The sequence below is a fragment of the Plectropomus leopardus genome, chromosome 13, assembly GCF_026936395.1.
Source record: "Plectropomus leopardus strain MGB_pleo_1.0 chromosome 13, ASM2693639v1, whole genome shotgun sequence".
Lineage (NCBI taxonomy): Eukaryota > Metazoa > Chordata > Actinopteri > Perciformes > Serranidae > Plectropomus > Plectropomus leopardus.
In genome coordinates, this window is record NC_142188.1 from 412,501 (window position 1) to 436,514 (window position 24,014).

Genomic DNA, 24,014 nt, shown 5'->3' on the forward strand with positions numbered 1-24,014 from the left:
ACTCTCTAACGTGGCGTCTGTGCCCCCCTCTCTGCAGCCCGCCATGCAGGGCTACCCGGGCCAGATCCACGCCAACATCGGCCCTGTCAAGACCAACGTGACCTTCGACCACCGGGACTGCGGTGTCACGCTGCTGAAGAACGACCATGTGCTGATCAACCTGCTGGTCGACTTGACAACGAGGAAGAGGAGGGCGGCCAACATCAAACCCAAAATCCCCTTCACCTTCAGCTACACTAAAGAGAAGAGAGAGCTGGTAGCATTCACACGCACGACCAGCATCATCACAACAGCACCGCCCCTTTAAAACCACAGCAGCTGCTTTATGTATACTTCATTATAACCTGTAATATACCACAACAAATACTTCATTATAACCTGTAATATACCACAACAAATACTTCATTATAACCTGTAATATGCCACAGCAGATACTTCATTATAACCTGTAATATACCACAACAAATACTTCATTATAACCTGTAATATGCCACAGCAGATACTTCATTATAACCTGTAATATACCACAACAAATACTTCATTATAACCTGTAATATACCACAACAAATACTTCATTATAACCTGTAATATACCACAACAAATACTTCATTATAACCTGTAATATACCACAGCAGATACTTCATTATAACCTGTAATATACCACAGCATATACTTCATTATAACCTGTAATATACCACAGCAGATACTTCATTATAACCTGTAATATACCACAACAGATACTTTATTATAACCTGTAATATACCACAACAGATACTTCATTATAACCTGTAATATACCACAACAGATACTTCATTATAACCTGTAATATGCCACAGCAGATACTTCATTATAACCTGTAATATACCACAGCAGATACTTCATTATAACCTGTAATATACCACAGCAGATACTTCATTATAACCTGTAATATACCACAGCAGATACTTCATTATAACCTGTAATATACCACAACAGATACTTCATTATAACCTGTAATATACCACAGCAGATACTTCATTATAACCTGTAATATACCACAACAAATACTTCATTATAACCTGTAATATACCACAACAAATACTTCATTATAACCTGTAATATACCACAACAGATACTTCATTATAACCTGTAATATACCACAGCAGATACTTCATTATAACCTGTAATATACCACAGCAGATACTTCATTATAACCTGTAATATACCACAGCAGATACTTCATTATAACCTGTAATATACCACAGCAGATACTTCATTATAACCTGTAATATACCACAGCAGATACTTCATTATAACCTGTAATATACCACAGCAGATACTTCATTATAACCTGTAATATACCACAACAGATACTTTATTATAACCTGTAATATACCACAGCAGATACTTCATTATAACCTGTAATATACCACAGCAGATACTTCATTATAACCTGTAATATACCACAGCAGATACTTCATTATAACCTGTAATATACCACAGCAGATACTTTATTATAACCTGTAATATACCACAGCAGATACTTCATTATAACCTGTAATATACCACAGCAGATACTTCATTATAACCTGTAATATACCACAGCAGATACTTTATTATAACCTGTAATATACCACAGCAGATACTTCATTATAACCTGTAATATACCACAGCAGATACTTCATTATAACCTGTAATATACCACAGCAGATACTTCATTATAACCTGTAATATACCACAGCAGATACTTCATTATAACCTGTAATATACCACAGCAGATACTTCATTATAACCTGTAATATACCACAGCAGATACGTTATTTAACTTGATTATAACCTGTAAAATGATGTGTCTCCTGTGTGTCTGCTGTTTCTACCATGTTTCTTTTGTCTCCTTTGTCTGATGTGTCTCCTTTGTCTGATGTGTCTCCTTTGTCTGATGTGTCTCCTGTGTCTTCCGTGTGTCTCCTGTGTCTCCTGTGTCTCCCGTGTGTCTCCTGTGTCTTAGGGCATCATCACCTTCCTGGGTCCTGAAGAAGGGATCATCCACTCAGAGGAGCACGGCGAGCTTCCCTTCAGCATCTGTGAGAACTTCAGCGACATCAGCTTCACCAGCAGCGACATCCACAAGGAGGTCGAGTTCACCTGCGCTGTGGTGAGACACACACCTGAGACACACCTGAGAGACACACCTGAGACACACCTGAGAGACACACCTGAGACACACCTGACACACACCTGAGAGACACACCTGACACACACCTGACACACACCTGACACACATCTGACACACATCTGACACACACCTGACACACACCTGAGAGACACATCTGACACACATCTGACACACATCTGACACACACCTGACACACACCTGACACACACCCGAGAGACACACCTGACACACACCTGACACACACCTGACACACACCTGACACACACCTGAGAGACACATCTGACACACACCTGACACACACCTGACACACACCTGAGAGACACACCTGACACACACCTGAGAGACACATCTGACACACACCTGACACACACCTGAGAGACACACCTGACACACACCTGAGAGACACACCTGACACACACCTGAGAGACACACCTGACACACACCTGAGAGACACATCTGACACACACCTGACACACACCTGAGAGACACATCTGACACACACCTGACACACACCTGAGAGACACACCTGACACACACCTGAGAGACACATCTGACACACACCTGAGACACGCACCTTGCTGTAGGACAGAGGAGTGTCCCGCCCTGAGTCGGGTTGCGGTTGTGTTTCGGCAGGTGAAATCTCAGAAGAGAGCGATCAGGCTGATGAGGACCAAGAGGGTGGAGGACAAAATCCTGGAGGAGCAGAAGAGACGGGAGGAGGAGGAGAAGAGGAGGAAGATGGAGGAGGAGGAGAGGAGGAGGCTAGCAGAGGAGGAGAGGAAGAGGAGGGAGGAGGAGGAGGCAGAGCGTCAGAAGGAGGCCGAGAAGAAGAGGAGGGAGGAGGTGGCGGCGGCGCTGGCGGCGGCTCAGTGCAAAGTGAGACTTTTATTAAAATTCAGACGCATGAAGATCATAAACTTCATTTAACTCTTAGATATTTTAGACTCGTTTATTTTGTCTTAGATCTCGGCTTATTTGATATATTTATGTTTTTCTTTATTTATTTATTTGAGTTCATATGTTATTTTTATTCTTTTTAGTTCCTAGTTTATTTTATTTTAGTTTAGTTTTAAATTTTAGTTCCTGGTTAATGTACTAGTTAGTTCATGTCTTACATTTTATTGAGTTCTTAGTTTCTCTCAGTTCTTGGTTTATAAAATTTGATTTAGTTTTTATTTTAGTTAAAGTTAGTTCCTAGTTTATTTTATTTATTTGTTTTTATATTTTAGTTTTTAGTTTATTTTAGATAAATTTTCTTAGTTTTATTATTTTTTTTAAAAAATCTTTGTTTTAGTTTAATTTTGATAGTTATTTATTTTAATGTGTTATTTATTTTAGTTCTTTTTCTTCATACTTAATTTATTTCATGATTTAAAAAAATATATTTTATTTTACTTTTTTATTTTAGTTCTGAGTTTATTTTTGCTTGTTTTAGTTCTTTATTAATTTTTAACTTTTTATAATAATAATATCTAATAAACTTATTTTTAGTCTTTCATTGAAATTCTTAGTTTATTTTATTTCTTGTAGTTTTTTATCTATTAGCTTTTAAAAAATAATGTTCTTAGTTATTTTATTTCCTTATTTATTTTCTCAGTTTATGCTTTTGTGGTTTAGTTAAAGATGAAGGTCAGTTAAGATGGTTTACCGTCAGTTTTAAGTTACATTCTTTTTTGACTTTTGACATATTTACAAATGAAAACTTAGTTATTATTTGTACAATTCAAATCAAAACGTAATGAAACGGCTCATTGTCCAGATAATCCGGATGTGCTGAATCCCGTCAAACGTTAATCTTCTCTGTGTGTTTCTCGCTCGCCGCCGTACGGCAGTGGACGCCGCTCGGCTTCAAAATCAGAAAGCCCGACTCGAAGGACGACATCAGCAAGGAGCGATTCCAAGGCACCGTCCTCAAAGCCATCGCCAAACACCCGCGGAAGGAGATCAAGAAGGAGCCGGAGGAGAACAAGAAGGAACCGGGAGCAGCAGGAGGAGGAACGCTGCTCGGACAGGTGCGAAACAAAAACGCTAAATCTCTTTTCTTTAACCCGCGGAGCCAAAAACGGAGTCTGTTTGTGTCCCGCAGGTCAAAATCAAAGAGGAGAAACCGGATGAGGAGCAGAAGGAGGAGGAGAGAGAAAAACCCAAAGGAGAGGGAGGGGCGGAGGTGAAGGTGGAGATAAAAAAGGAGGCGGAGGAGGAGAAGCAGTCAGGAGGCCCAGCAGCAGCCGGGAGGAGACCGGAGCCGGAGACGGGCCGACTGGTGATGACCATCGACGGTCAGCAGAAGCAGCTTCCCTTCGGCCCCGACGACCTGCTGACCGCCGCCACCATGCTGGACGGGGACAAGGTCAGAGCGCCGCCGCTGACCCGTTCATGATCGATGGAGCGATTACATCAGCAGCGCGCTCAGCGGAGAATGAGCGTTAGAGTACGAAAATTAACGTGCAAAAAGAAAGAGAGTAAAATAGAAATATTAGCTGTAAAAAAAGAGAAACTGTGAGATTAAAATGTAAGATTGAAAACAGAAACGTCGGCATAAAAACATTTTAGCATGAAAGAAAAAATGTTTTAATACAGAAATTGAAATGAAAAAAACATTAGCGTTTAGTTTGTGTTTAAAATCAATGTTAAGGTGAAAAAAGGAACCAGCGTAAAGAATTTGGAAGGAAAAAAATGTCGGCATGAAAAATATAAGAATACAAAAATTTGCAATGGAAAAAGAAAAAGAATAAAAAAAGAAATTTTAGCCCAAAAAACTGGTATGAAATAGGAATATTAGCATTAAAAAAGAGAAATATCAAGATACAAGAACCGCATGAAAAAAACGTTGGAATAAAAGAAATAAATGTTAAGCATCTAAACGAACAGCTGCATGCACGCCAGATGTGTTAAATAAAGTAACTACATGTAAGATCAGGTAAATAAATGTCACGACCGATGCTGGTCGTCGCCGTGTGAACGGACGGTATCGATCGTCAGGTCTCAGTCGCTCTGAGTGTGTTTACACGTTAATATTTCTGAGTCCCGTCTGATCTGTGAAGGTTCGTTTCAACATCGCCACGCATCAGGAGACCAAAGACGAGCGAGCCACCTTCGTGGAAATTCTCCCCGACTCCTTCGAGGAGTCCATCGAACAGCGTCGACACGTAAGTCTCTGAGCCGCCGCGTCTGCAACACCGAACATTCTGGGAGTTTTGAATCGGAATAAAGACGCTGCGACGTGTGTGAGAGCGTCTGACGATGTTTTTGTAACCAGGGCATCGTGATCGAGTTCGGGGTCGACTCGGGGCTCATCAAGTGCTCCCAGAATCCTCAGCTGTACTTCCACATGTCCGAGGTCATCGAGAAGAAGAGACTGGAGCTCAACGAGAAGGTCGAGTTCAGCGTCGTCCCGGTGAGCCCTTTTTTGTATTTTAGTTTATTATTTTAGTTCTTTGTTTTTTATTATTATTGTTGTGTATTTAAGTTTAATATTTTAGTTCTTAGTTGAATTTATTTGTTTTTATTATTTATTCATTTTAATATGATCTTTACTTGAATTTGTTATTTTAGTTCTTTATTTAATTTAGTGCTTAGTTTATTTTGTTCATTGTAGTTTTTTATTTTCATGCTTAGTTTATGTTAGTTTTTTCTATATGTTAGTAAATATTTTATGTCTTTTTGTCCTTTTTTTTAAATTTATTGTAGTTACTGTAGTAGTTTTATTTTGTAAAAGTATTTTACGTCTAAGTTTATTTTAGTTCTTTATAGTAGTTCTTTATTTTTGTGCTTAGTTTATTTTTCATATTTCATTTATTTTATTTCTTAATTTTATTTATTGCAGTTCTTATTTCAGTCCTTTGTTTATTTTATTTTATTTTTACATTTATTTTTGTTCCTTTTTTATTGTATGTTATTTATTGTGGCTCTTTATTTTCATGCTTCTTTTATTCATTTGGTTTTTAAATGTGTTTCAGTTCAGCCTTTCAGGGGTCTAGACTCAGTGGTGTCCAGCCTTTTTTCCCTCAGAGACCGTTCTCTATGATTGATTTAATTGACTTAGTGACATATTTTATAAATACAGTGTATTTTTTAGTATTTCATATATTTTATTTTTTTTCCCCTCTGATTTTCACACACGTGATTTTAAGATGTGTTAGTCGAGACAACAAGCACTGTCAGGTTTCCTTTGTTTGAGTTTGTGTTTTTGAAAAAAAAAAGTGTGATATAATATGGAAATTATATGATGTAAAAATATCTCTTAAAAATAAAACTGTAAAATTAAGCCAAACAGTAAATGCACGAAGTGCAGGAAGTTACTTCGAACTTAGAACTAAAACTTAGATATTTGGATGAATTTTCAGCAGATTATTTTCAGAGGTAAGTTTTCCTGATAGTGTTTTACAACCTTTTATCAAATTGTCTGTCTGTATTATGTATTCTTAATTTTTGTGTTTGTAATTATTTTCGTATTTAATTCTTGTTGTTCTCTTGATAAAGTTCAGTGTTTTGTTCTGCCTGACGTGTGGCCGTTGTTCTGTTAGCTCTTTGGCTGCTTAAACTGCAGGACGAGGCTGTTGATCAGAGAGTGAAGGCTCTGAGTGCGTCTGTTCAGCTCTTCACTGAGACCGTATCCTGTTCACTTTAGTCAAAGTTTATATTGTGAATCAGAATATAAACTTAGAAAATCAGAGTTTCATGTAGTATTATTTAGTGGTCTGGAATAATGTGTTGTACTTTTTCTGATTTTCTTCTCGTTTCCACTAAGACTTGACGTGTTGTTGTCGTTAATTTTAGCTGAACAGGTCTCAAACACACTGCTGTGTGTCGGTGGGCACACAGTCTGCAGAGTTTGTAAACTTTAAATTTCAGATTAAAGGTTGCAGACAACGTCACTCTGAGGGTTAAAATGCTGCTTTTGGTTGTGGCGTCCTGGTTTGTGTTAGTTTATCTCAAACATTTCTGTGTAAAAACGTGTCTGTAATTGTTTCTCCAAGCATGAAACAGCAGAGGGAGGGAACCAGGCCATCAGGATAAAACGTTTCACCGAGAACGTTTTCTTCCCCGTTCGGAAGCTGGGCGGCGTCGGAGCGAGCAAAGGAAAGGTGAGCAGGTCTGGATTTGTGTTTATACACTTAGGACGTGAGACGAATTTGAAGAGCTGACTCTTCAGTTTGGACTCAACAAACGTGTAAAATTACGGATTTCTTACATTACAAAGACTTTGCTTAAAAGTTATTTTTGTTGACTTTTCTAATCTTTGTACAATTTTAAAGCAAAGTATTGTGTTCATTTTGCATGTTGCTTTTTATCTGCAAGATATTTGTACGACCTCAGTGCAACTTCCAGGTTAATTCAGTAAGAGATTATACATTTTACAGAATGATTTTAGTGTCTAATTTAAAGTTGTACATTGCTTTTAAAGTGTCACCACAACCTTAAGTCATTTACCAGTTGTGTTTCCTGTCTGTTTCATGCTTAAAGGAATACTTTACCCCAAAAAATGACCTTTTGTCTATTAGTTACTCACCACGTTACCTTGAATCAGTGAAGAAATCTCTTTTTCTCTCATGCGTCCTCAGTGAACAGAGAATCCGAAACAGGTGAACATTTTTACTGAACTGAAGTAAAGGAGGTCCACGTTTAACAGCAGCAAAACTATATCAAAACGCCTTGTGCAGAATAATCCAAGTCTCATTCATGCAGTTGCATTTCCACTAAAACCTAAACCAAACAGTCTCACATATTGCACCTTAACCTTGAAGGCACAAGTCTGTTATATTGTAATGTTTAGGTAAAAGTTGTGTTTATGAAGTACTGACCATGCGACCGCAGGAGACTTGGATTTACTTCAGTTCATGACATTTTTTAAAAAAATGTTCTCCTTTTGTTCCTCATTTTTGGATTCTTTGTTCACTGTGGAGGCATGCATTAAAAAGTTAACTTCCTCAATTCAAAGCAAAACAGGATGAGAATTTTTTTAATGGTATATTGAGGGTGAAGTACTGCATAAACAAACATTAAAGCATTTTTTGTCACAATATGTTGGCAGAGATCATTTTTTTCCTAACTCTATTAACATGCCTATTTTTGGTAGATGACCATCAAACTGGGAAAATCTTCAGAGGACACTGAGTGAGTAACAGATTTATTTATTTTAGTTAAAAACATAATCAGGTGTGCAGAAAAGAATGCTGTGTAACGATAAGCATGGTCTCACATGATTACAGAGATTTCTTGTTCTTGTATAACTCAAATATTAACCTATAATTTGTAAATATATACCAGTAAGTTCAGGTTTGTACAGTCAAGAAAAACCTGTAAAAGTCATGGAATCTGAAAATTTCCCATTCCAGGCCTGGAAACGTTTTGGAAAAGTCATGAGATTTTGTTTTTACAAAACTGTAAAATAACACATGATTTCGTCAAGGACTATTAGTCGTTTTAGACTACAATGAAAATTTCTGCTTTTACAGTTTCTGACTGTGATGTATGGTGTCAATTTCTTGAAAAAATCAGAAAAAATTAAGAAAAAAACATCGCCAAAAATGTAAAATCCCCCAAATGTTTTCTTTTAGAAGGACAACATAATTATTTAAAGCAAAAAAATATTTTTTTTTCACTTAAAAAATCCCCAAAGATTTGTAAAGAAAAAAAGATTGACTTTTTTTTCTTAAAAGATCTCCAAACATTTTTAGAGACAAAATATCATCAACAATTTTTAAAGAAAAAAAATCCTTACTTTTAAAAAAAAAAAAATCTTTTAATGACAAACATCCAATAAGGAGTGTCAGTGGTTGTTTCAGAGGATGTATGGTCTTGAAAATGTGCCTTTAATGCTTGAAAAAGTCATGGTAATGTATTGGTAAAAATGTGTATGTACCCTGTGAGTTACATTTGTAATGTGTTTAAATGAGATATTTGCATCTATACAGGATGGTCAGAAATACTGTAAAATAATTCTAATAAGCTTTACTGTCAAATCTTATGTGTCCTACTTACCTCTGACATTTCAGGAAAGAACCACCGGAGGCAGACAAACTTAAGGCGGTGGTGAAAAATCTGAGATCGCAGGACAGCAAGACCAGTAGCAGCAGAAAGGATTACAGCTCCGCTCGGCATAGACATGGCAGGAGCAGAAGTAGGAGTAGGAGTAAAAGCAGGAGCAAGAGTCCAAGTAGGAGTAGGGCCAGGAGTAGGAGTAAAAGTAAGAGCAGAAGTCCACCCAGAGACAAGTTTGGACGCATTGTCAAAAAGAGACGCAGTCCCAGCATTGAACGTGACCGTAAAAGCAGCAGGTACAGGCGAAGCCGGAGCTGGGAGAGACCAAGAAGACCCACCAAGAGCCACACCAAGAGCCGCAGTAGAAGTCGCAGCCGCACCAAGAGCTCTAGCAGGAGTCGCAGCAGGAGCAGGGAGAGGAGCAGGGACATCAAGAGGAGGAGCAGAATTGGTAGAGAGCAGGAAGAAAGTCACAAGAGGAGGAGGGAGTTGAGCCCTCTTCCCAGACGTGGTGGAGTCATGGACGACGAGCTGGCAAGGAAAAAACGGGAGCTTGAGGAGCTGAATGACATGATTGCTTACAAAAAGTCGTTAGTGGACCCTGGGCAGAGGACCTGCATAGACTATGACCATGGAAGAATCACCGTACCACTCACTGAGTACAAACCAGTCAGATCTATCCTGAAGAAACGATCAGAGGGACCTGATTACCTCCATCCTCAGCCCTATGATGATCCTTATTATGACCGGCCATACAGTCCTTACCAAGATCGGCGCTACAGTGACCCATACAGTGATCCGTACGCCAGTCGTTCTTATCCCGATCGCCCCTATGGTGAGCATCCCTACAGTGACCCTCATTATGAAAAGCGTCTCTATGGTGAGCCCTCCTATAGTGTCCCTCCATCAGCCCCCCAGCGTTACACTGATCGCTATGATGTTTATGATGAACCCTATGACGATCGTTACTATGACCCAGCATATCCGGACCACCCCTATGATGATCCATATCAGCCTGTCAAACGGAGCCAGTCTCCAGAACCCCATGGTCCCTCACCTACTTCTCAGTCTGGCCTAGTTCCTGCTGCCTCCACCCAGCCTCCCTTGAAGCATACTGCTGCCACCTCCCAACCCCCTTTCAGACCTCCTTCTCCCACTGAACCGCCTCCTAGAAGTCCCTCTCCAAAACCAAAGAACATAACACTATACCAGGCACCTCCACCCGAGAAACCACCCCTCGATCGATTCCTTGACATGCTTAGTAAAAAGGTAGTTGCTGAGAAGAAAGCAGAACAGAGTCCTGTGAGTGATGACCTTCTGCCTCATGAGCGGGCAGTTCAAGATGGCAGGGGGTTTTCTCGGATTGTGGGATTGGCTCAAGAGCAACCCAGCAGTAGTCTAGCTCTAGAAGAGAATAAGACACAGCTAAGCCCCAAAAGGTCCTCAGTTGAGAGAACAAGTGAGGAACCAAAGATTAAGGTGGAGCCTTACGACAAGATTCAAAGTCTACTCCGTACCATTGGCCTGAAGCTGAGTTCGGGAGATATGTCCAAATTGGCGAGCAGAGCCCAAGAGAAAATCTATAGCCCAAAGTCATCATCCATAGAAAGAGATACTTTGTCATCCCCAAGGGAAGAACTGGAAAGAAGTAGAACAGCTTCCGTTGAATCAGACCACATTCATTCCCCCTCCCCTGCCAGGTCCTCCAGTTTGGAGCCACTCAGCAGATCAAAAGCTGTCTCCGAGTATGAAGGGTTCCTGGACCAGAAGGAGTTGGAAGCACTAAAGAAGGCACAACAGCTGCAGAGTCTTACCAAGACAATGGGGAGCACACCCTCATGCACTACTTCTTCGAAACCTCCTCTTGGGCCTCCGCCTGCCCACTACCAACATCAATCACCTGCCAACTGGCCCCTTGGAGTTGCTACCCAGATATCCCTAGAGCAGAGTACCACAGCCCCCAGCATGGTCACTTCATCCCCTCCCGCAGCTGGTCAACCACTCCAGAGCTTTGGACTTCCTGCAGCACCTCCCTCTGGACCTCCTCCACGGCGGCCTGGATATCCTCCAGGACCTTCTCCTGGACCTCCAACCCGGTGCCCTCCCGGACAACATCCTTTTGATCCAACCTCCAGCCATACAGCTGTTCCTTTTATTGGCCAGCCTCTTGCAGCTCCACCCTGTGACTCCTCCAGTCCTTTACAGCCCTCAAGTACTGCCACCACAGTATCGCCAACATCAACACCTCCAGCTTCAAGTCCGGACAACAATAATCAATCAACCATCGAGACAACAGTGGCCAGATGTCTGAAGGTCATAGAGACTGTGAAATCTCTGGCAGTGCAGCCACCAGCCAAACCGGTCAAGTCAGTCCAGTTCAGTTTACCCACTGTCTCTCCATCAGCCTCCATTCCTCAGACCTCAGCAGAGACAGAAGAGGACATAAAGACTAAGCAGAAGGAGAAGGTATGGTTCTGCTAAAGGCATCTGAAACATCTTTTACTAAGGTTAAAGTAAACAAGTGTTAGATTGACTCAAGAATTAAAAGTAAGAAAACTCATTGGGAAAGTTTAAGTTTAATTTATTTGCCCCCAGGGGAAATTTTGTTGGAGCCAGGTATTAAAAACACATTCAAAACATCAAATAGAACAACTTAAAGGACAACAAACAAATATAAAAAACACACATATAGAACATAGAGACCACAATACAACACATTACATACCTCACAGATCAAATAAGATCACGTGAAATAGAACCCAAAGATAGACAGAGTGCGTTGTGCATGATGCAATCAGTTGTGCAAATTCATCCTGCTTATTGCGGTGCAGACAAATGGTTCTCTGTATCTTTTAGTCCCTTGAGGAGGGACTCTTTATCGTCTACTTGAAGGTAGAAGCTCAAACTACTTCTGTAGGGGGTGGTCCTAACAGCCTAATATGGCATGGTTCTATGTCACAACCTGTCGGTTATACAAGATATAAACGTCAGAAGGCTGTGGTTGATTTACTCTTAGTCTGCTCTGAAAGGCAATATAAGCCAATTTTTAATTATCAGATTCAGATCCCCAAACCATGCCACAATGCACGAAGACAGCACCCAACTCAATAAGCATAAATAAAATAAGGTCATCACTTTGTAACATACATGAAAAGAGTTCCTTTTCCTTCAAAAGAACAAACGTCTTTGCCCCTTATTGGAGATGTATGGAAGTAAATCTGTCTCATCTGATTTTCAATTGAAAAAGCAATTGAATTTTTAGCACTGAATATTTATACATTGAAATTATGTATCTGTTTTTTTGCCTCTGAATTTAACTCTTCAAATTTTCAGTAATTAAAATTTCACCTTAAATTTTCAATGCTCAGAAATTCAGAATAAAGATTTCAAGTTAAAAAATTCAAATAATCTAAGTCAAGTTGCATAAATTCGATAGGCGAAATTGGGATGCCAAAATACGAGGTATAAAATTCAATGTATACATTTTCAAGTTGCTCAAATATGAGTTACAAAATTCAGACTAAACAGCTGGGAACCCAAGGAAAAAGCAATCGATTCTAGATCAAGTCAAACCAACATCCAGCCAATCACATTATACTCCACTGGTCACCTGATGCTGAAAGTCAAACTCATCCCTGGAAAAGACGAAGAAGGGCTGTGATCAATGTTGCCAACTTGGAGACTTTGTCGCTATATCTAGAGACTTTCCTGACCCCCTTGGCGACTTAATTAGTCGAAAGCGACTAACGACAAATCGTGCCCTGAAAGCACAGGTTATTGTCAAACACAGTCCCCAAGTATTTGTGCTTCTCCATTGAATCCATCTCACTTAATTAAGTAACAGTGAGTTTGGGCTAGGCGCTGTCCTCTTAAAATCAGTAATCATGTCCTTGGTTTTGACCACATTTAGTGGAAAGACTCTTTGCACCATGAAACAAAGTCATTAACTGTGACGCTTTCATAAGGTATTTGTTTCTATGTTGCAGCTGGATTTGTACAACCAGAGGATTTTGGAAAAGAGGGAGCAGCTCTACAAGGAATGGCTAGCCCGTAGGAAACAGGGCGGTGGAGAGTGGAAGGATGTCCCGCCAGTCTTCCCAGGTATCATATCCTGTTCAGCTACATACACTAAACTAAAAGGCCAACCTTTGAGTCACAGGGATACATGAGTTAAGGCTACACTGATCAGCCAAAAATTAACTAACAGGTGATGGGAATAGCATTGATCAACTTGTTAAAATGCAATGTTCTGCTGGGAAACTTCTGGCCCTGGCATTCATGTGGATGCCACTTGATATGCTCCAACCCCCAAAACACTGCCACAGATCAAGTACACCCCCCATGGCAAAGGCACTCTTCAATGGCAGTGAACATGAGAAAGCGTTTAAGACATCAACCTGGCCTTCAAATTCCACAGTTCCCAATCCGAATAGGCATTTGTGGGATGTGCCGGTACCCCGATCCACTGTGCGGCCTCCTTGGATCGAACATGGTTTACAGCTGTCAAGACATGGATACAGGCCCTCTGTGGATATCCTGTGGTGTCTGGCATCAGGGTGTTTATGGTGGAACCTTTGAGTCCTGTGGGTTGTGAGGTAGTGTACTGGCACATCCCACAGATGCTTGATCAGGTTGGGATCTGGGGAATTTGGAGTCCAGGTCGAAACCTTGAGCTCTTCATCATATTCGTTGGTCGCTTCCTGAGGGAGCAGAACATTTACATTCACGCCACTTGTCAGTGGCTTTAATGTTTCAGCTGATCAGTGTATGGTTATGTTCTCTGCGTGCTAGTTCCTTAAAGACAATAACTTAGCTGCATGCTTTGAAGTTACTTTTAGGGCTAGGCTGTGATGAGAAACCCAGAGTAACCAGATATGGAGATAAGGTAGAAATGCTAAGAAGGTAGAACGATGGAAGTAGCACCATGGTCTGTTGTTTAGGTGAATGAGGCCCAATTCTAATGCTTCCTGTTGGCCTTTTCCCGTGGCCCTTCCACCAGGCCCTACCACTCTGTTATGAGTGCTGTTGCTAATGATAGGGTGTCATACCTTTTTAAAAAAAAAATATATATTTTTTTTTGTTGGAAGCAAGGGTTAGTAGTCATCCAGCACTCCAGGTTGCCGTACATATGGTTGCCCTGTTAAGAGTCGACATCTGACTCTTAACAGAGGGGTAGAGGAAAGTTCACAGAATGCTTTGCTGTGTCAGTTTAAACGTTAAAAAAACAACAACATGGCAGCTACCAGTGTAGGAAAAGAAGCCCATAAATGTAAGTACATCTTTGCAAATAATCATGAAAAAAGTTAGAATCTGTTGGGATATCTTAGTTTAACATAGTTCTAACATTTTTTTCAGAAAAAAAAAAACACTACAGTGTAAACATCCCAATCAGATGTTAATATAGCCAACATCTTGGTTAGTTGACTTTGACGCATTAGCTAGTTATTTTAAATAACTTGAACATTAAGTTATTTAACCGAATTTACATTGCCTATGGCACTCCAACAGCTTTATTGAAGACCTCTTCTACTTGCCTTATGTCTTCTCTGTGTATTCATCAAAGGGAGCATGATGAATCCACCACATGCAACTGGTATTACCACCTGCATTGTGGAAACTTCTGTATGGAATGAGAAGACCCTGATCCTCGCTGCTGCTGTGTTTCGTACGTGCCATCACTTGCTACTGATGACATTAACGAGTGGCATCACATCTCCTAGGTTAAGATTTCAAACCATACTCCTTGTGACTCCATTCTGAAGCGCTACCACTCAGTCGCAGGCACTCCAAAACTAGATGTTGGGCCACGGAAGGAGAATTGGGATTCAGCCTTAGAATTCAATTTAGAATTTCATATAGTGGTTGAAGCTCTATTACAACGCTACATGAATGTCTTGCAGTATCATGATATATTTTTTCTTTTTACACTATGATAGAAATTGACAAATACAGCAGCAAGGTTAGTCCTGGAAATAGCTTTTCTTTTGCTCTCAAAGGACAACCAACGTGTGGTTGCATTATTGAGGAGCTGCTGTCAGCAACAGCAAAATTTTCGACGCAATGTTCAGAGCCTCTGCAAATAGATAGCGCTACACCATGACATGGAGCCGTAAACCTGTCTTTTAGGTCACCTAGACCTCTTAAGTGCATTGCCATGCTACAGTCGTTCTTCTGCCACACGCGTTAGCCGAGCCAAGTGGTTTGTCCCAGCGATCAAGAAAAGAAGCCAACTGCAAACTCAACTCCACAAGTAACATCTTTTTCCTATTCATATGGTAGGTAAAGACAGACATGTATTTAGTAAGCTTTAGTAGTGTTTGAAACTTGTGACAGTGCTGATAAAATATTTGAGTGTTAGTGGATTAAACTTTGATGTTGATTTAGCATTTGACACAGCCTTTTGGTTGCTAAAAGTTTTCAGTGCTTTGATACTATAGTCACATTTTTGTGAGTAATAAAAATTAATAAGGTATTATACCCAACCCTGATAGTTAGCTAGACATGGATTAACATTAACAGTACTATGTTTAAAGCAAGGTAGTTTTAGTAGGTTTGGGTGTACTGTTTAAAGCTTAAGTACTGTTAGACTCAGTGGTCAGTGGTTACCCAATTCTACAGACGTCTTCCTTCACCACATCGTGTTTCTTATACCTGTACTTTGATGATCCAATCTACAAGGTTCAGAATATATTTTGAGGTATGCAAAACCCCAAACACCGTCAGTCTGCGAGCATCAACAAAAACGACCATCTCAAATAAATGAACCGGGAGCCGAGTTAGCAGTATGTGTTAATGGGACATTTGCAAAGTCGTGGGAGAGAGGTGCTCAGTCTATCATTAAGTGCTGCGGCGAACTAGGCCTGTATCAGCCTAACTATGGGCTGGTTCAAGGCAAGCCTGAGACAGCACTAGCTAAGAGCTTTATCAAAGAGGAAAGTCTTAAGTTTACTCCAAAATGTGGAGATAGTGTCTGCCTCCTAGACTGAAACTGAAAGATTGTTCAACAGATTGCAACCATTTTCTTATACATTATTATTACATTTTAAATTAAAAATCGTCAAAAATGTGCTTACTGATGCAAGCTGTTTCTGCTCATCCTCCATTGTTAATGTCAAATTGGTAAAGTCTGTCACCAAAAACTGTGTTACATCTCGGACTGTGGGGAGACCTTTGACTTCATACTCAGTATTTTAATCTGTTTTATTAGTGACTAAGTTTCTCAACAAAATTATTAAGTCCTTGTGCAGAAGAGGGCATTGTATTCTGATAGGAACTTCTGATTAAAGTAGAACTGGAGAAGCCAAACACCAAGGCATCTTCAACTCTACAGCTACAGTTCAGTGGATACTTTCATTGTGACTGAAAAGCTAAAGGTCATTCTCAACATAGAACAAACACTAAGAAGTTGTACTTTAACAGTGTCATTGCTAAAGGCTGTACTTGTATGCAGCTATTCAGATAAACTCATGAACCTTTAGTTGTTCAGGAATGACACTGCAAAAGAAGACCTAGATAACGAACAAACCTCATGAACCGGTTAGTCTGTACTACTGTTTGCAGTGCTAAGAATGTAGTACTTTGGTAGTACTCCAGATTCCCATCTAAACTTAGTAGCCCTCTCATGTCAGCTAGTCACGTAGCTGACGTCTGCTATGACAGACAAGAAATGCCCCAAAACAATACTTAAAACTTTATGTTGATCACGTTTTGTGCAGCATGAGGAACTTCTGTGGTCCAGGACATGGTAGGCCTCTTAGTTTTCAGTGGCTTTCACAGACAAGGCTTCAATAGTCCAGGATCTAGTAGGAATCGCCTAGATGTTAACGTCTAGGATTCTATTGGTAGGAACGAATCTAAGGGCCCATCTACGACTAACATGAAGAAAGATCAGAAGGTAGATGCAGGTTTTTGTCTAATAAGTAATGTTAAATCAGTTTTCTGAGATTATCATACAGCTGGGAAATAACAGAAAAAGGAGATTTTCTCAGTTTAGTTTGTAACAGCTCATTCATTAATTAATTTCTTTGCATAATCCTTTGGCCAGATAACTGATCAGATCACGGCAAGCCATGTTCATGAAAGCCTTACAAGTGTTTTACTTTCTTTCTTTCTGTCTTTCTTTCTTTCTTTCTACTGATTTCATTCTGACTTCATTTGGATTTGTTGCTGCTTGTAAGTCAAATTTTCCAGATTTTTTGTTTTCTATTATATACAGAATTCCTATCCAATATAAACTATAGTACATTTTTTGACTGTGGTCTGTCTAGTCAGGTCATAGTAAATTAGTTAAAGGTAAGTCAAGTTTGCAGTGTAACTATTATTTCTGGATATCCCAAAAACACACGTTTTAATAGAAGATCCAGGAGACACCACTTCATTTTGATCACAAAAAGAAAAGCCATCTTAAGTCCTTTACAGTAACAGAAGTTAGAATTTCACACTTTTGTAAATCAGTAAGCAAGGACACAATTCTTCACAAGTCAGTCAACTTCAAGTCAGTCAACTTCAAGTCAGTCAACTTCAAGTCCAAATCAAGTTCCAGCCCTTCAATATGAGTCCATGTCACCGTGTGGTCTTTTGCAAGGCCAGGTTAGAGTCGTCAAGGTAAATATTGAGTGGCCAAGTCACTGAGGTAAGGATGGCATGTCTGAAGACATTCCTACATCACCAAGACCATTTTCAGATTGCTGACGAGTTTCTCACTTTTATCCATCAGATCGTGTCAGCTGTATCAGGTGAAGTAGCTTCAAATTTGTGAAACAAACGTTAGCTCAGAAAGCTAACATTGAGAGCATCCACCATCATGGAGAGGGTGTAGGCCAGATTTTGTAGATTTTAACAATGTCAGAAGTGGTAAATTGTATCTACAGCTAGTAATTGCTTCTTCTGAATGATATTGACATTAACAAATAATATGTTGCGTGATGTTTCTTATGCTGTCCACGCTAATGTTGTCAGTTTTTTAAAAGTTTAACCCACATTCAGATCAACCTAAAATACCCTCTAAACGTTAAGACGACAAATCGAGACCTTTTGGATTCTAACTTGTGAACTTGTTTTTCCTTTTAGTCTGAACCTAAGGTTAGCTGAGCAAGCTAACATTGAGAGATTCCACCATCTTGTGAATGTCGTTCAGATATTGTTAATAATATCAAAAACACAGTAAGTGGTCAACTGTTTCTCTTCGACTGGTAAACACTTCTTTTGCATTATATGGTCAGTGTAAAGAGCATATTGAGTGATATGTCATCCTTTCCTTGCTAAATTTGTCCAATTTTTAAAAGTTAGCCCAAGTATACCACATATGTTTTAACCTAAATGACCCTTTAAACATTGGAGTCGTGATTTGGGTCCTGAGGCTAACGTCAGCTCAGGAAGCTAACGTTAGAAGCTTCTTTAATCATGTAGGAGTTGTTTGAATATTGTTAACTTTACTAATCTCAGAAGTGGTCAACTCTGAATCTGCAACCAATAAATACTCATTTTGAAATTATATAGTTAATACTTAGAATATGTTGAGTGATGTTATGTAGCATCCTGTCCAAGCTAAATTTGTCCTTTTTTAATAGTTTACCCAAGTATATTGTATATCAACCTAAATAACCTTCTAAAAATTATAACTGTGAATTGCAACCTTTCAGTTCTGAGTCATGAACTAGCTTGTTCCTTCACTGTGAAGCTAACATTAACTCATAAAGTTGACATAGATTTTACCTTAGAGGTCATGTCTATAATGTTATAGTTAGAATTTCATGACATAATATTTAATGATAATTCTTGAGAAATGGTTTAATTTGCATAGGATTTTTGTCCAAGCTAAATTGGTTTACTTATTGATCAGCTTAGCTAGTTAGTGTATCACATGTGTACTTAACACGCATCAACATTCTGGATTTTTGGGCTCTGAATTCCCTTTTCTTTTCAATCTGTGAAACTGCAATCTACGATAGCTCAAGAGGCTAATGTAGAGAGCTTTAACATCATGTAGGACTCAGATGGATTTCGTTAGCTTTGGCTCTCTGGTAGTCTGTCATCAGAATGGTAAGTAACTCTGCCTAACATCAATAATTGTGACAGCACTTTTTAAAAGTAAGGGTGATTATTCTTAGCAATATTTTTTAGGTAATACACAGGTAGCAGCTTCTACAGGCCGAATTGTGCACTTTTTTAATCGGCTAAGCTCACTGAACACATCCGTATTATTTACTGCATTACCTGTAGTTGGAATCCTTATTTAGTAACCTGTCCTATCAATCTGCAAACTAATGTTAGCTCAGGAAGCTAACAGAGCTTTTAGCGTTGTTTTAAAGTCGTCAGTCAGATATTGTTCAATTTTGAGTCAGTGATGTTGATACTCAGAATAGATTTTAATGTCAGTTAAAAATTCAGGAGGCGCTCACTCTGTAGACATATGAGATTCTTTGAGGGGTCATTGAGTCCATTCATAACATGTTTAGGTGTTATAAAATTTGGTTGAAGATGCTAACAGCTTTTAGAGATATTGCTGAGTTCAAGAACTATTATCCAGAATGTTTTCTTGATTTAAAAAAAAAATTTGTTTCAGTCTGAATTGCCATAAACACTGATTGCCACTGCAGTTCCATCACGAACGTACGACAGTCACTCATGTCACTTTTGTGCATTTAAACCCACTATGATCACACGGAGAGTCTCATTTTTGCTTTTAAATATGCTGCTCAGGTAACTCCTGGTTACATGCCCAGTCCTGTGACCATCACAGGACGAACAACCAGTGTACGAGTTCAGATTAGTTTGGTTTTAAAGTCAAGATGATGAGGTCCAGTATGGAGTCGGGGAACAGAAATGGAAAATGATAAATTACATTAAAAAGATGTTTTTTATGTTAATGTTAGAGATGCACAGGCCTTTAAATCAACTTTTCAAGGTGCATCAGTCTGTCCACAAGCCTCCTCCACTCACACCCCTTTTCCACCAAATCATCTCTGGTTTTTGAACTGCGTCTGTTCAGGATTTTTAGAACCTTTGTACTGTCTTGCAAACCAGCCTGCGTTTCCACCTGTTTAAAGTGGAACCATTGTAATCAAGGATGTTTCAGCAGTGGAGGGTGTTAATACACAACAGAAGTAAAGAGTAATAGCAAGACAGCAGGTTGCAGTGATTACCTGTGAGCATTTGTTCTGTTACAACAGATATTTGTCTTCACCCAAAACACAAGTATGAGCCAACTATCAATGATAAGAAGACTATTTAGGGCAAGGCTCCTCTTTCTGTGTTTGCTGAAGACCAACCTTTAGGTTCTGAACCAATTAATTTTTGGTTGAAATGTTCCCAACGGTTCCCAACTTGGTTCTGGAGCCAGAACCGAACCATTTCCATGTTGGTGGAAAAGGGATATCATTTGTTATTTACAATTTGATAATTAATGTCCACATCATCATTTTGAAATCAGTGATCTACAGCCTGTTAATTTAAGACCGCAATACTTTCTTGTAAAACCAGTATACATTCATAGTTGAGATATTACAGAATGTTTTACATTTTTATGTGAGATTAAATTCCATTTCCTTTCTCAAAATGAAATACTGGACCAAGACCAAGAGCAATTTAAGGCATAGATGTTTTATATATAATGAGCTTTGTAGTCATTAATAGTTAAACAAAGTACTGTATTAGTTTTCAAAGTGTTATGGACAAAATTAAATGTTTTTAGTGGTTTGTAGATTAGATGCGTTTACATGTGCAATCCTCACAGAAAAATAGACCAAATGTTCATGAACTCAACTGTTAGCGAGGGAGAGGACGTAAACACTCAGCTAAAAGTCATCCCAAGATACTCAGAACTTTACTGTGAAGTTTAGTTGTTTTTGTTTTTTATAAATGCAGTTTTATTTTAAAGTGACTCAGAAGGGCTTGAAATGGAAAAGAAAAGTTAAACATTGCAGAATGGCAATAGTTATTGTCTTGACATGAAGGTAGGTGATCATTTTGAGAATGTTATCGTTTTAAAAATCAGAATGTAATTGTGTTTAATGATTCATCCATCACTAAAATCACAGAGATTAACTGAACACGGTGCTTTGAAATACAGAGATAGATTTACCACAAATGCTATTTGTGATCAGTAGATTGTCTTTACATAAGTACGTTTTGGGGTATCACAAATCCTAAATTTTAAACTTCTTAAATGATGCAGTTTAGTCATTTAAACTATTGATTGATATGATGAGCTAGACAGATTTAACCAATAAGAAGGTGCTTAGGATTTTATAAAGTTTACTCCAACTTTAATACATCACAGTCAGCATAAAAGTGTATAAGAGAAACCAACCGGATGATTTTGCACAGAATAATTAGTAAAAGTCAAGAGTTGTTGCGAGTAAAGTCTGTGGCTGGTTTCACAAAGATCAACTGGACATCTGTCCATTTTCTTCCAGGATCTCTTGATGTTTCCCACAGTAAACATAATGGAAGAACATTTTTATTCTTCATGCAACTTATTTTTTTACATTGATAAAAGCATTAGATGCATCTAGGAGCTAAACAACTGCAGATCTTTGTGAAACCACCCTGAGGATTTATGTACAGTCCTTAAATGAAAGAGACAGTTTGGGATCAACTAATGCAAAAACATTTTAAGATTTTGAGAGTTAAATTGTAATCTGTTAAATTTCTAGGTGTCCCAGCCACCATTGAACCCAAGAACGTTTGGATTTGTGGTCACTCGCTGGTGTATTGGGCAGAGTCACGGGCCAAGTCTCCGGAGGTAGGTATGCAGCTGGGCATGGACCCCAGCAAGGTGACTATCTGGTGGAAGGGCACCCAGGGCATGACGTGGTCCCAGCTGCTGCCTCAGCTCCACCAGCTGAAGGTCACGTGGCCCAACCCAGATGTCCTCATCATGCACCTAGGCGGCAACGATCTGAGCACCGACAGCCCTACCAACCTGCTCGCCTCTGTCAAGAAGGATCTGACCTCCATGAGGAGCATCTTCCCGCAGTGCGTCCTCGTGTGGTCCAACATCCTCCCTCGGAGGGTGTGGCGCCACTCTAACGACAACCACGAAGTCGATCTGGTCCGAACAACGGTGAACCGCAGGATTCAGAACATCATCTCTGAACTGGGTGGCGTCTCACTGACCCATGACAACATCAGGTGCGGGGCAAACACGGGCCTGTATCGGGCCGATGGCGTCCATCTATCCCCCAAGGGCATCGACATTTTCAATTTGAACCTGCAGGATTTTCTGGAGAAGTGGGAGATGGAGGGAAACTAGAGAAAAGTTATGAGGTGTATCAAATATTTTCTATTTTTATGTTGTCTCTTTTATTTCGAATGATAGCTAGACAGTGAGTCACACAACTATCAGCTTATTCAAGTCAGAAATACTCCATTCGTAAGGGATCCATCTTGTTTGTAGTTTTATTTGAACATGTAGGAACCTCAGGCACAGCTGCTATTCGTGGGAAACATGTTTGTCTCTCTTGAAACAATAAATTTGATAAACACTGATCTGCTGTTACATCTGTCTTTTTAATTTTTTTAATGAACAGTCAGTTATTGATGTTATACTTAAAAAACTGGTTAAATAAACATTTTGCTAGTGTTATACAATGAATACTTGATAATACACACAGTGTTAAGCCTGCGGGTTAATGTGAATTATATAAAACATTTTATCAATGAGAAAAAAAAGAGATTATGAGATTGTTTGGTGGATACTAAATTATTCAAGTCTTTATCATGTGGCTTAAGTCATGTGAGTCAGATGTGAGACAAATTTGATGACTTTCTCAAATGATGCACTTTGTTTAAACTAATCCGACAGCATCCAGTCAAGTTTCAGGACAGAACCATGAAGATAATCATAAAAAGATACAAAAGATAGTTTCCTAAGCATAGATAAACTAGAGGGCAACAAAAAAAAAATTCATAGTTTTCACATGACGTCAAGTCCTTATAGAGAATAGGCAGCAATGTCATGGTGCAATGCATTCTGGGCATTCTTTAGGACATTCCCAATTCGATACAGTGGGAGGTGGTTTGCACCTGAAAGATGGTATTGCAATCCACAAAAAAAAAACAAACAAAAAAAAACGCACATAGCTTTTGCGGTCATGTGTTCAAGCGTTTTTTGTGGAGTGAGCGCCGACACTTTAAAGCAGCTCAGAAATGACTAATCTGTTGACGCCCACTTTCAGTTCATCAATGGATATTTGCAGGACCTGCAGATTTTCATAGAGAATGACCAGAGTCGTCATTCTCATGAAGGTAAGTAATGTCATGGCCTCTGAGCACACACATCCCACTGTGTCGCTTCGTAAAACTCAAGTTTCTGTTGCAGTCATTAACGTTGGCTGTAAAAAAGTAGAGAATTTTGATTTACTTGTTAATTATCCGTTTGACTCGAGTGACAAAGAAAGATGATGACGATGGCGGTGTAGCAGAGCCACTTTGTTCTCCAATGAAGTTTCGAGGTGTGTTGTTCCTGTCGGAGCCGACCAGGTGAGTGTTTGTTTCCTCTGCAGGCTGCGGCTCAGGAGGACGCCAGGACTCAGCAGGTGAACTGAACCTCCAGCAGAAGCTCAGACATGTCCAAACCAATGTAGATAAAAGGCATCTTTGTCCTTCTGTTGTGGTTTGTCATCCATTCTTCTACCGCAGGAAACTTAATCAGAAGAGCCTCCAGACTCATCAGGAGACATACAGAAAGTTTGAAATATCCTCATAATGTTTTTCTCTGTGTGATATATTTTGTGTTGAAAAATATACTAAACAAAAATTTAAACGCAGCTCTTTTGTTTTTGCTCTCATTCATTTCAGTACAGTAAGATGTCACCAATGTTGTGAATTTGGCAGTACATCCAACCATCATGTAGCCACAGAAGCTCAGAAC

The 24,014-nt window shown here is 39.3% G+C and overlaps 1 protein-coding gene across 2 annotated transcripts in view; it reads left to right on the forward strand.

Moving 5' to 3' along the window:
• Positions 1–22,630, forward strand: part of LOC121964962 (uncharacterized) — a 28,117-nt gene extending 5,487 nt beyond the window's left edge. Inside the window, exons 10-21 of one of the 2 annotated variants that reach the window (XM_088086898.1) lie at positions 38–256; positions 1,988–2,134; positions 2,789–3,031; positions 3,988–4,167; positions 4,242–4,505; positions 5,200–5,304; positions 5,415–5,552; positions 7,135–7,242; positions 8,235–8,272; positions 9,154–11,605; positions 13,126–13,240; positions 14,703–15,402. In XM_088086898.1, the coding sequence (XP_087943024.1) occupies positions 38–256; positions 1,988–2,134; positions 2,789–3,031; positions 3,988–4,167; positions 4,242–4,505; positions 5,200–5,304; positions 5,415–5,552; positions 7,135–7,242; positions 8,235–8,272; positions 9,154–11,605; positions 13,126–13,240; positions 14,703–14,899 (4,206 nt within the window). In that variant the 3' untranslated portion in view covers positions 14,900–15,402. Of the gene's footprint in view, positions 1–37; positions 257–1,987; positions 2,135–2,788; positions 3,032–3,987; positions 4,168–4,241; positions 4,506–5,199; positions 5,305–5,414; positions 5,553–7,134; positions 7,243–8,234; positions 8,273–9,153; positions 11,606–13,125; positions 13,241–14,702; positions 15,403–21,795 lie in introns of those variants that run through there. The other variant, XM_088086897.1, reaches the window with a different exon arrangement.
• The last annotated feature ends 1,384 nt before the right edge of the window (positions 22,631–24,014 follow it).